Source organism: Ceratotherium simum, chromosome 32, assembly GCF_057802395.1.
Source record: "Ceratotherium simum simum isolate JZ-2026a chromosome 32, ASM5780239v1, whole genome shotgun sequence".
In the NCBI taxonomy this organism is placed as follows: Eukaryota; Metazoa; Chordata; class Mammalia; order Perissodactyla; family Rhinocerotidae; genus Ceratotherium; species Ceratotherium simum.
In genome coordinates this window covers 21,820,198-21,833,874 of record NC_141931.1, presented here as the reverse complement: position 1 = coordinate 21,833,874, position 13,677 = coordinate 21,820,198, and the positions used below count along the sequence as shown (strand labels likewise).

At 38.9% G+C, this 13,677-nt stretch overlaps 1 protein-coding gene across 2 annotated transcripts in view; it reads left to right on the top strand.

Moving 5' to 3' along the window:
- Nucleotides 1–12,886, top strand: part of SEC61A2 (SEC61 translocon subunit alpha 2) — a 213,892-nt gene extending 201,006 nt beyond the window's left edge. For both annotated transcript variants that reach the window (XM_087420825.1, XM_087420824.1), the window contains 6 exons: nucleotides 2,692–2,845; nucleotides 3,811–3,971; nucleotides 4,292–4,489; nucleotides 6,624–6,815; nucleotides 7,295–7,371; nucleotides 11,756–12,886. In XM_087420825.1, coding sequence (XP_087276951.1) covers nucleotides 2,692–2,845; nucleotides 3,811–3,971; nucleotides 4,292–4,489; nucleotides 6,624–6,815; nucleotides 7,295–7,371; nucleotides 11,756–11,942 — 969 coding nt within the window. In that variant the 3' untranslated portion in view covers nucleotides 11,943–12,886. The remainder of the gene's footprint in view (nucleotides 1–2,691; nucleotides 2,846–3,810; nucleotides 3,972–4,291; nucleotides 4,490–6,623; nucleotides 6,816–7,294; nucleotides 7,372–11,755) is intronic.
- The last annotated feature ends 791 nt before the right edge of the window (nucleotides 12,887–13,677 follow it).

Here is a 13,677-nt window from a genome sequence, read left to right as displayed (position 1 = left end):
AGTGGGTTCCCATTTGTTATAAGGTACATTTCATTAAAGAATAGCATGTCGTTATTTCTCCATTTAAAAAACACTTGGTTGGCAAATTTATTACCCTTGGGAATTAGAGGAAGACATGTTGCGGTGGATGGGGAGAGAAGATCCTCTGAAAACTGCTTAGGATCTCTGCGCTTGCTTTTGGCATTGTTGAGGATACTGATATACCAATTTTTGCCTTATTTTGTTTCTTTATAGCATTTGCTTTATGCAACCTGTAGTTTAGAATAACCCTGGTTTTTAAAAAACCCTCAGAATTGGCATCTAGCTCTTAGAACATTATGCATCATTAAAATTTTTCTAGTATTTTAGTAAGCGTATATTTAGATTATCAGGGAACCTCAGCTAACCAGTCTGGGTTAGTTAGATAAAGCACTGACTTCTTATAGAGTCAGTTATGAACTTATGAAATGACATAAAGTGGAGTTAAGCTATTTTAATTTTTTTTCAGTATCAGAAATCAAGGAATAGTTATATTCTAGGAATGAAACGAATAAAGTAGATATATACTAATTTGTTTATATAAATTCTGGTGTACAAATATTTGTCTTGTGGTTAGTTCCTCTGGTGTTAATGTGTAGAGAAATTTGTCGTGTTTGATCATAGGTGAGTAGTGACCCATTTGCGTCTTGTTTAAGGCATTGCTAACTTTGAAAATGTGTGGATATGCTGAAGAGATATGATTGGATCAGTGTGTTTTCACCTAGAAACATAGGTTTTGAAAACTGCATGCTGTCATGTAAGGTATTTCTCACCTTAATCATTCTCGTTTCATTCACGTGGTCAGTGTCTTTCAGCTATCGAATTTTGAAATCTAAGTAGTGGATCTTGATTAAAAAAAATTAGAAAATATCAGTGTGCATGGCATGTAGTAAAATTGTCTTGTCAAACTAAGTTGTGTGTGCACGCACGTGCAGGGTTGAAATGTAAAGTGTTGTTTTTATACCTACTTGAGAGATTCATATGTATTGTGCGTTCTACAAGAGCGTGCAGTTAGTTTTCAGTTGTTACCACAGCTTCAGTCAGTGAGATGCTGTGACTTCTTGGTTTCTCCTTCCCCTCATAGGCATGCATGCTTTTTACTATCTTTTTATCTTATTTCTGTAATTATAGAGACTGTTTCTCATTTAGGTTTCTCTATAATTCCTTTCCCCAATTAGAAAAACGTGAGTTTGATTTTCACAGGATATACGTGAATCACCCTGCAGTCTGGTGGACATTGGTCTGAACAGGGGAGTTGGAGAATTACAGTTGTTTCCGAGTTGTCCGTGTGACTGGACAGGTCATTTACTCAGAAGCCAAGGATCCTACTTTCTGGCGGGCTGATGGTTTGTGGACAGCTGTTATTCCCTGCAGAGGGTTGGTTCTGTATTTATGATTGGGAGTATTTATTTACTTATTACATAATTGTGGTCAAAATTACATCTCAGTAGTTAAGTGTTAACTTCTCTTTTATCTTATCAAAATGTTAAACTTGGTTTTCAAACAGTAAGGATTCATGAGCTGTGTTAGTAATTTTGAGAATTGTACCATATTTCCAGTCCAGTGGAAGTCAAACTGAAAGATTGTACATAGACAAGTTAGGCTGTATACAACCATTAAACTGACAGTTAAGGAAACAAACCACTGTGTATGGTAAGCACCCTCGACACGGTGTACTGTGGTTGGTTTGCTCTCTTCTGACGGGACATCAGGAGAACGGAGTCAGTCATGCGGGTGGGAGGCTTCAGAGCTGGGAGGAGTGGAAGAGGAGTTTCCTCGCTGCTGTAGGAGGGGTCTTTATGGGGACAGGTGTGAGATCGGGGGCATGGAAGCTTATTTTCTTCCCCTCTTGGTGAGGTTACTGAGGTGGGAGGAGTCAGATGACCGAGGAGGTCCCTTACAAGGCTCTAGATTATTCTTAATTGATGCATGCTTTTACAGAAACGTCTTCTCCAACAGGAAAATTAAGAATTTTCAATTTCACATAAGTTAAAGTTAGTATGCTTTCATTTTTAAAAAAATCGTGTGCTTAAGAATCTGGTGAACCCTTAATTGTCTTCAAATTTACTTTCAGTCTTTGTCACTATATGTACAGAATGCATTTTTACATTGTTATAATCTGTGTACACATTAATTTATGCTCTACTTTTTGACTTATCTATTATATGTAATGTACATATATAAAATGTTACACATAATACTTTAAAAAATGCTTTAACACAGTCCCATGCTTTCCTTTAGTGGCGGTGTACAGGTGCATCTTGTTATTGCACCGTAATTCATGTCGCCTTGCACTTCCTGAGAGCTATTTGGAGTGTTTTCAGTTTTTGCTGTCATAAATTCTACAACTGTGAACATTTCTGTTTTAGTGTGCTTTTCAACAGGCCTAATTTAAACATTGTAAGAGAAACTATTCAGATGGTGTATATAAACACACTTTAAAGTTGAAATGTCTGCTTTATGATGTGACAGTATTTCCAAACTTCTGATTTGCAGAACTGGCTTCTGACTAAACTGAAACGGGTTATAAGGTGCAGAGTCGTAATAGTGATATTGCAACAATGAGGTTTTAATATTAAAAATGCCCATCCTTTGAAAGTAGTCAATGGTGTTCATCTTCCCCTTTCTCGAGTTTATTCTTGCTTCAGCTTACTTGCATTTCTTTCCCCACAGTTGTTTGTTGCTGGTTTGATTGTGCTGCTGTTAGATGAGCTGCTACAGAAGGGTTACGGCTTGGGGTCTGGTATTTCCCTCTTTATTGCCACCAACATCTGTGAGACCATTGTCTGGAAGGCCTTTAGTCCCACTACTATTAACACTGGCAGAGGTACATCGCACCGTGCCTGCACCTGCACGCGTTTGGCTGGATGTGTGCTGAGAAGTATACGTCATGGAGCAGTTCGTGCCTAGAGACGTCCTGGTTGGCTGTCCCCGGGCACCTGATGCTGACTGTGCACAGTTCATGAGCAGAGATTTGTGGAGTATGAAATATTACTTCAAAAAAGAATACTATCTAAATTGTAGCCACTGCTTATTTAAAATTTCAGTGGCTGCAAGCAGATTTTAAAAATTTTATTTGCTTAAGCCATTACCGCAGAACTCACTGAATTGACCGATTTCAGCATTCCTAGGGGGATAAAAAGGTACTGGATTCAGATTTTTCAGATGAAAAAAACTGTTATTGATTGTATCATCAGGGAGCGCTGTTCTCCTTGGCTTTGTAATAGCACCTAAATTTTGAAATATTTCATTCTGTCTTTCCCTGTGCCCAGCTCCACTTCTCTCAGATGCCATCCCAGATTCGGAATGGTTAACATCTAAGCTGATCCCGGCCTTAAGAAAAGAGCAATGATGGTTTATTAATGTTCTTGGTAAAATAAACTTAATGGCAAGCTTGGGAGACTGAGCAACATAGAGCTTTTGATTCTGACGTCTTTATTCTGCTTTGCTGCTGCTTTTTCCCTCCTAAAAATACTCGTTTCCTTCCCCTGAAGTAAAGGAGAGGCAAATAATTATGAACTAAATATTTGCTTTGGTTTATTCCGCTTTGGCTGTTTTCATCAAGAATAGTCTCTTGAGAAAACTTCGGATTTATGCAAAAAAGATAGATTTGCCTCAATGAACTAAATATTTTTAGAAGCTCCACACATGGCTGTATCATAAAGTTAACATTGATGAATGATTTTGACTCATACCTTCTGCCGTGTACTGGAGTTTCAGGATTAGTTGTTCTGACCTTTGGGATGACTTTGGGTGATGAGTCTACAGTTAATTTCTGTCTTGATTTATCAGGTACTGAGTTTGAGGGTGCAGTCATCGCCCTCTTTCATTTACTGGCCACCAGGACAGACAAAGTCCGTGCTTTAAGGGAGGCTTTCTATCGTCAGAACTTACCCAATCTCATGAACCTCATTGCCACAGTCTTTGTGTTTGCTGTTGTTATATATTTTCAGGTAAGTATACGTTCTTCACTGGTGTAAGTGGGATGTGGATTTTTATTTTGCTCTGAGGAGAATGCCATTTGAAATGTTAGTATCTAACAAGTCAATGTTTCAAAATCTACTCAAGCAAATAATTCCATTCTTTAGACTCTAAGGTGTAAAATATTAGTGGATATGAAATAAAAAAGCATTTCTACTTCTCGCTCTGTGTGGAAGGGAACATTCTGTTAGCATTATCTTTTCATACTCCCTTCTGCTATTGTTTTGCCTCTCATCTGTACTTACTTGATGTGTACACTTCCTCTTACTTACTCTCAATTTCCATTTTTTAGGGGTTTCGTGTCGACTTGCCCATCAAGTCAGCCCGGTATCGAGGACAGTATAGTAGCTATCCCATCAAGCTCTTCTATACCTCGAACATTCCCATTATTCTTCAGTCGGCCTTAGTGTCAAACCTGTATGTCATTTCCCAGATGCTGTCTGTTCGATTTAGTGGCAACTTTTTAGTAAACTTACTAGGACAGTGGGCTGTGAGTACTGTGTTATTTACTCCAAGTATTCTGATTTATTGTGATTTGCATTTCATGGTTATTTGTTTAACTGAAAGAGCTGAGCCACAGTTGAAGCAGCTGCTGTAACATTTTCAGACTCACTTACCTAAGAGCAGAGTTTATCATTTGGAGGAATTGATAAGTGTTGTAAAACTAAGATTGGCCAAGTACTTTTTATTATTTTGCTGTCTAGGAACATTTTCACATCTCATTTGAGTGACCTTTTAGGTTAAAATCATAGTTGCTCTCATGAAAGTGATTCCCTATTTTGTAATCTTATTCCACTGTTGTCTAGAATAATGTTTCTAAAGAAGCTGTTTGCTGATAGTATATGGAATACTGAAACCATCCTCTCCTGTTCCATCTTTCAGGGCCTGAATGGCAGTAAACTAGTTTGTGATTAACTGGGCTGGAGACAGGCATGTAATTACTAGACTGAGGAGAGAACAGTTGCTAGAAATAGAATCCAGTAAATTCTGATTGCCTTTTATAGATCTTCTTCATCATAGCTTCTTCTAAAGCAGTCTAGCCATGTTGTCATTGAAGTGTGAGTTATTGTAGGATTGAACTTTGAGGGGTTTAAATTCTGTCACCTGATCAAGGAGTATTTTCCCCCTTAATACTATACTATTAAAAAAGACTAAAATCCTTTATTCTTTTGCACATTATGTAATTCTAGAATTTGTATTCCATCAAAGAATATTATTTTTTAGTCATTATTCCTGAAATATGGTGCTTATTATGCATTAATCTTAATCTGCTATCTTTTGCATTATAAGTTATAGTGACATATCTTTCTGCTTTTACTGAAGGTCATTTTTTTTTTAAGTTTTAACAGGATAAGACAGTAACTTTTGAATGTTAGTTGAAGGAAATAGGATTCCCTTTATTCATAACAACTCCTTTTCTATTCATTTAACAGAAATTTGATGACCTGTGAAGAGGGGAGGATGCTGTCCCTCCCCTCATGAGCTAATAGTCCAGCAGTAATTATTACTGTGATAATTTCATAGTAATAAATGCACTCAGTGGTTATGTAGATTGTGTTGTGATCTTAACTAAGATTCTTTTTAATGAGAGAATTATTGAGAAATTGAATTTGTCTATAAACTGTGCTTTTGATTTGGGATTAATGATTCTAGGGGTACAGTAAAGGAATCATTTGGAAATTGTAAATTCAGGAACCAGACATTTTATTTTATTTTATTTTTATTTTTTTTGTGAGGAGATCAGTCCTGTGCTAGCATCTGCCAATCCTCCTCTTTTTTTGCTGAGGAAGACTGGCCCTGGGCTAACATCCATGCTCATCTTCCTCCACTTTATATGGGACGCCGCCACAGCATGGCTTGCCAAGCAGTGCGTTGGTGCGCGCCCAGGATCCGAACCGGCGAACCCTGGGCCGCCGCAGCAGAGAGCACACACTTAACCGCTTGTGCCACTGGGCTGGCCCCCAGGAACCGGACATTTTAATCATTGCAACCAAAAATTGCTTTCCCACCCCTTATACCCCAAAACTTTGTTTAATGTGAGCAAATACATGCTGTTCCCATTTTTGTTACTGTAAAAATTCTTATGTGTAATTGTGTACATAAAAATCCCATTATAAATATTTATTAAAAGACTATTCCATATAATATACAAATCATATAAAGTTTAGGCAGTGAGTTGTTAGTCTTCTGTCAGTATTTCAATTGATTGCATTCTTAGTAGACTACTTAAAGTGAAAGAATATGGTGCATACTCATATAGTTCAGAATATCTTGGATTCTAAATGTAGTCAGACATTGATTATAAATGTAGTCATATTCCTATCTTCAGGAAGAGAAGGAAGATTCTTCTTGTAGGTGTATTATAATCTTGGTTTTTTAAAAAATCACTCTTCTGTTAATATGTTCACAAGGTGTTTTATGTAATAGATGCTCACTATATAATTTTGAAGGAGTGAAGATATTAGACACAAAAGTAAATCCTTGAATTATATGGAATAATTAGCTGTAGGTGCAGTGCTTTGAACTTAAAACATTGTCATAATTTTTAAGGAGTCTGAAAAGTCATAAAAATGTATGCTTGCCCAGTCAGATTGACATTGGTCCTCTTCATTCTTGTTCTGTAGGACGTCAGTGGGGGAGGACCTGCGCGTTCCTACCCGGTGGGAGGCCTTTGTTACTATCTTTCTCCTCCTGAGTCCATGGGTGCCATATTTGAGGATCCTGTCCACGTGGTGGTTTATATCATCTTCATGTTGGGATCATGTGCATTCTTTTCTAAGACGTGGATAGAGGTGTCTGGTTCTTCAGCCAAAGATGTACGTATTTGGTTTATTTGAAAATAAAAAAAAATTCTTAACTTTTAGGTGTCAAAATGGTAATTCATACATTCCTAATTACTTTTGTAATTTAAACTTTAATTCATACATTCTTAATGAGGTAATGTCACCCCCAGTGGGTAGAAAACTGGTTCTCGGAAGGTGAAAAATTCTTAGATTTTCCAATGGTTGTGACCCTCCAAAGCTCAACCCAACCTGACAAAGTCTTATTGTTCAGTATTTAATTCTCTTTAGGAAGGTGATAAAGAGATTGAGAAACACTGGTTTAACGTATGGTAACGTGTGGTTGTGCAGCATTGTCGCCTCAGGCTTAATGGGAATGAGAGGCTACGACAGGCCCACTTCAGGGTTCTCCTATTTTACTGATTAGTGTGTGGAAAGCACTTCACAAGAACCTGGTAGAGAGTAAACAGGGAAACGTTAGAGTTTGATTTTAAAACTTGTTTTTTTTTTGGCAGGTAGCTAAACAGCTTAAAGAACAGCAAATGGTCATGAGGGGCCACAGAGATACCTCTATGGTTCATGAGCTTAATAGGTAAGGCCATTACGGCCCGGGTTCGGATCCCGGGCGTGCACTGACGCACCGCTTCTCCGGCCATGCTGAGGCCGCGTCCCACATACAGCAACTAGAAGGATGTGCAACTATGACATACAACTATCTACTGGGGCTTTGGGGAGAAAAAAAAAGGGGGGGGGCGATTGGCAATAGATGTTAGCTCAGAGCCGGTCTTCCTCAGCAAAAAGAGGAGGATTAGCACAGATGTTAGCTCAGGGCTGATCTTCCTCACACACACACACACACACACACACACAAAATAAATAGGTAAGGCCATTAGATTTAATCCTTGATATGAGTGTGTGTGTACATACACATGTACTTGGTTTTTCAATCTTTCATTTATTGCCACGTTTTTCTTTATTTGTTAAGAATTCATATTTGAGGCATTTTTCTTCTACACAAAAGAACAAAAATTTAACACAAAACTGAATTGTTCTCCACATCGAAATTGACACCTAAATTATTATTTTAATTGAACTTGTGTTCCCTTCACTGCTCAGCCCAATGTTAAACGCTGTGTCAAAGGTTCTCATTGTTGGCTGGCTGCATGTAAAATTACCTGGGAGCTTTAAAAAAATACTCATATCCCATCTTTAGGAATTGTGATTTATTTGGTCTGGGGTGAATCACAGGTATCAGTTTTTTGATAACAGCTTTATTGTGACATAATTCACATACCATGTAATTCACTCATTTGAAGTCTACAGTTTAGTGTTTTGGGATTTTTTTTAGTATATTCAGTGTAATTATTACCTTCTAATTTTAAAAACCCTCTCATCACCAGAAATAAACCTTGTACCCATTGCTTATTCCCCATTTCTACCATACCCTCCCACCCCCCAGCCCCAGGCAACCACTTTTTACTTTGTCTCTATAGATTTGCCTATTCTGGACATTTCATATGAATGAAATCATATAATATATGATTTTTTGTGAATAGCTTCTGTCACTTAGCACAATGTTTTCAGGGTGCATCCATTATTTGTGAATAATATTCCATTGTATAGATATACCACCTTTTGTTTATCCATTCATCAGTTGATGGAAATTTTGGCTGTTTCTGCTTTTTGGCTATCATGAATAACACTGTTAGGAACATACTTTTACAAGTTTTTTGTGGATGTATGTTTTCATTTCTCTAGAAGTGGAATTGTTGGATCATATAGTAACTCGGTGTTTCACATGCTGAGGAACTGCCCAACTATTTTCCCCAGTGGCTGCACCATTCTGTATTCCCAGCAGCAATGTGTGAAGGTTCCAATTGCTGCACGTACTTGCTAACACTAGTTTTTACTTTTTGATTATAGCCCCCTAGTGGGTATGAAGTGGTATTTCGTCGTGGTTTGATTTGCTTTTCCCTGATGAGTAATGTTGAGCATCTTTTCATATGTTTATTAGCCATTTGTATATCTTCTTTGGAGAAATGTCTCCAGATCTTTTGCTCATTTTTAGTTGGGTTGTCTTTTCGTTACTGAGTTGTGAGATTTTTTTTTTCATTTGGATATGTCTCTTGTCAGGATACCAATTGCAAATATTTCGTCCCATTCTGTGGGTTTTTTCACTTCCTTAATGTTGTCTTTTGATGTACAGGTTTTTAATTTTGATGAAGTCCAATTTACCTGTTTTCTCTTTGGTAGCTTTGTGCCGCTTTTGGTGTTGTACTATCCCCTAACCCAAGTCACAAAGATTTGTTCTTGTTTTCCTGTCAGAGTCTCAGCTCTTACATTTAGGCCTGTGATCCACTTTGAGCTTATTTTTGTGTTTGGCATGAGACAGGGCTCCAGATTCCTCCTTTTGCATGTGGATATCCAATTGTTCCAGAACCATTTGTTGAAAAGGCATTAATTTTTTTATTGATGTTTTAATAGTTTATAACACTGTGAAATTTTGGGTTGTACATTTTTGTTTGTCCATCACCATATATACGTCTCCCTTCACCCCTTGTGCCCACCCCCCACCCCCATTGCCCCTGGTAACCACAGTCCAGTTTTCTCTGTCCATGTGTTGGTTTATATTCCACATATGAGTGAGATCATACAGTGTTTGCCTTTCTCTTTCTGGCTTATTTCACTTAACATAATACCCTCCAGGCCCATCCATGTTGTTGCAAATGGGACCATTTTGTCTTTTTTTATGGCTGAGTAGTATTCCATTGTATATATATACCACATCTTCTTGATCCAGTCATCAGTCGAGGGACACTTAAGTTGCTTGCACTTCTTGGCTATAGTGAATGCTGCTGCAGTGAACACGGGTGCATGAGCCTCTTTGGATTGTTGATTTCAGGTTCATTGGATAGATTCCCAGTAGTGGGATGGCTGGATCAGAGGGCATCTCTATTTTTAATTCTTTGAGGAATCTTCATACCGTTTTCCATAGAGGCTGCACCAGTTTGCATTCCCACCAGCCGTGTATGAGGGTTCCTGTTTCTCCCCACCCTCTCCAACATTTGTTGTTTTTTGTCTTGGTGATTATAGCCATTCTAACGGGTGTGAGGTGCTATCTTGGTGGTGTTTTGATTTGCATTTCCCTGATGATTAGTGATGTTGAACATCTTTTCATGTGCCTATTGGCCATCTGTATATCTTCTTTGGAGAAGTGTCTGTTATTTCCTCTGCCCATTTTTTGATTGGGTTGTTTGTTTTTTGTTGTTCAGTTGTGTGAGTTCTTTATATATTATGGAGATTAACCCCTTGTCAGATAAATGTTTTGCAAATATTTTCTCCCAGCTGGTGGGTTGTCTGTTCATCTAGATTCTGGTTTTGTCTGTCTTGTAGAAGCTCTTTAATCTGATCAAGTCCCACTTGCTTATTTTTTCTTTAGTTTCCCTAGTCTGGGTAGGCATGTCATCCAAAAAGATTCCTTTATGACCAATGTCAAATAGTGTGTTGCCTATATTTTCTTCTATGAGTTTTATAGTTTCAGGTCTCACCTTCAGGTCTTTGATCCATTTTGAGTTAATTTTTGTGAATGGCGATAGCAGATGGTCCACTTTCATTCTTTTGCATGTGGCTGTCCAGTTTTCCCAACACCATTTATTGAAGAGACTTGGCTTTCTCCATTGTATGTTCTTAGCTCCTTTGTCGAAAATTAGCTGTCCGTGTATGTGTGGTTTTATTTCTGGGCTTTCAATTCTGTTCCATTGATCTGTGTGTCTGTTTTTATACCGGTACCATGCTGTTTTGATTCCTATTGCTTTGTGGTATGTTTTGAAGTCAGGGATTGTGATGCCTCCAGCTTTGTTCTTTTTTCTTAGGATTGAAAAGGCATTAATATTTTCATTTAAACTTTTTATTTAGAACATAGACTAGATTGCAGAGAGTAGTACAGTGCACCTCCATGTACCCAACTGTATCCAGTGTCAGTAGTTAGCATCATTCTGCCACTCTTGTTTTATCTACCATCTTTCCCAATCTTATTTTCTTATTTCTGGAGGATTTTAAATACAATCCCATTATTATTATTTTTTGGCGAGGAAGATTCGCCCTCAGGTAACATCTGTTGCCAAGCTTCTTTTTGCTTGAGGGAGATTAGCCCTGAGCTAACACCTGTGCCAGTCTTCCCCTATTTTGTATGTGGGTTGCAGCCATAGTATGGCCGCTGACGAGTGGTGTAGATCCATGCCTGGGAACCGAACCCAGGCTGGTGAAGCAGAGTGCGCTGAACTTAACCACTAGGCCACGGGGCCAGCCCCCTACTATCCTGTTATTTTTAACAGTTCTCCTGGTGATTCTAACGTGCAGCCAAGGTTGAATTACTATTGAAGAGGATCATCCAAATCTTGTCACATAAATTAGAGATTTATGAAGCATTTTGAAATTTACTCTTCATCTACAAGAGGGAGCTAAGGGTACCCATTAAAAAAAATCATGTATTGGGGCTGGCCCGGTGGTGCAAGTGGTTAAGTGTGCGCGCTCCGCTGCCGTGACCCGGGGTTCGCCGGTTCAGATCCTGGGCGTGCACTGACACACTGCTTGTCAAGCCATGCTGTGGCAAGTGTCCCATATAAAGTGCAGGAAGATGGGCACGGATGTTAGCCCAGGGCCAGTCTTCCTCAGCAAAAAAAAGAGGAGGATTGGTAGATGTTAGCACAGGGCTGATCTCCTCACAAAAAAAAAAAAAAAGAAAAAAATCATGTATTGCCTGTCTTGGCTATTGACTGGTTTCTTGAAATCAGGCAGTCAAATCATTCTCTTAATCACAGAGTTTTCATCAACATGTAACCGCTGTGTATAACCCATCAGTACCCCACACTGTTCCCTGTGGATTAGTTTGTTTCTACTTAAGCGTGTTATTGCTTGTGACTGCTGCCCCTTTTTGTATTTCCCTCCGTGGCCTGACTCCAGGTTTTGTCTTGTAGGTACATCCCCACGGCAGCAGCCTTCGGCGGGCTGTGCATCGGCGCCCTGTCAGTGTTAGCCGACTTCCTAGGGGCCATTGGCTCTGGCACTGGAATTCTGCTTGCAGTCACCATTATTTATCAGTATTTCGAAATATTTGTTAAGGAACAGGCAGAGGTTGGCGGGATGGGTGCTTTGTTCTTCTAACTGTTCCAATATTTCTTTGTGTGTGTGTGTGTGTGAAAGGGAAACTATTTTGACACATTGTTTTCGTCAAATGCCGGTTCCCTTTTCTCCCCTCACAGTTTCTTGTTTTCAAGTGCTGACTGTCGCATTTCTGAAATGGGCACCGAGCTAAGCCTGTGTGCAGCATTAGTACCAGCTGCCTTAAAACTCAAGTTTACATTATTCATTTAAAAACGTACATGTCGTGTTGCCCATGATGCTGGAAACCAGCATACCGGCCTTGCCGTGGTCAGTGTGCCGGTGAGATGGTGCCGTGGGTCAGTTAGCACACAACGTTCAGAGCACTCAGTATTGCCCCCACTTGTTTAAAAATGAGTGTAGTTCAAATTGCCACTTTCCAGTATTTTTGAGCTTATTCAATGAGTTCTGGAACATTTATATCTATCTAATCTATTTTAGATATAATTACTTTTTATACTTTTTTAACACATAGTGCCCATGTTCCCACCCTCCCTCTCCATCCCTCCTTTTTATTTGTCCCTTCTCAGAGCAGCCACTTAGCCCAGATGGGCACGATCAAGCTTCAGTGTTAACCTCTGTCACTGGAAGCCACTGCTTCCGACTCCTCTTCCTGGTGTTCATTCCTGTTTCTTCCCAGTGACAGCACGGTTGGTGCTGTTTGACCGTATTGGCTATGCCTTCGAATTCCAGCAAGTCACTTGAGAATACTCTTTCAAGATACTATGTCCCACTTCTTTTTTTTTTTTTTTCAATCCCTAAAGCAAAGATCTAATTCTTGAGCAATGTCTGTAGTTCAGTGGGGGAACAATGAGTAATTCATGCTACAATTTGTGTATGGTGTCGTACTTTACAGCAGCGACATGAGTGTAAACGGTAGACAATAAACTTTTATTTAATAAAACTGTTTCAGTTGTGTTGGAAAAATAAAGTCTGATGTTAAATGATTTCTAATCTTATTTGTATAGGTTCATTGTACTCATACAAAATCCATCCTGAGATGCCTATTGCGAGGTCAAATGTAATTACAGTTTAGTGTTTAATCCTGAAAATACTGAAGGACCGTGACCAACCTCATGTGACTAACATTTGGAAAGAGGAAAACAGCAGTCTCCAACAGTATCCCAGCTTCCATTTGAAATAGCACAGTTCTTTATAAAAGTACATACTTTATTGTCCAAAAAGAGATCAAACTTAATTTTTGAAAGGCATCCTTTTCAGAAGTATGGTTTCCCATTGTTGTTTACTTTCTTAGTAAGTGCAGGAAGTATATCTTATTTAGCTCAGGGTTACAAAGCCAACTAACTACAGGGGTGAGGCAGATCAAGGCAGGCAGGACAGGCACGGTGGTTAACTGGAGAGCGTCTCCTAAGAGCCTCAGACCACTGCTACCATAGAAACGGACCCAGTGTCACTATATATGATTCTTTTTAAGAGAAGGTGGAAATATGGTTTTTTATAGGAAAACTTCAACTTTTAAATGCTGACAGATTAACAGTGCCAGCCAGTGAAAACATCCAGACTGCCAGTTCTCAAACTGACTGAATTTCCAAAGCACAGCCTTTGATGTTTGTTTATAGATAACATAAATGGCAGTAGGGGTATGTTCTAGGACTTAGCTGTCACTTCTAAATTGCAGTCTTAGGAAGAGAAAAAGGCAGAAAGGACAGGTAGGGGTTACAAATATCTGTCCTCCATCAACATTTAAGAGTAGGTTTCTCAGTTCCCATGGGGAGTA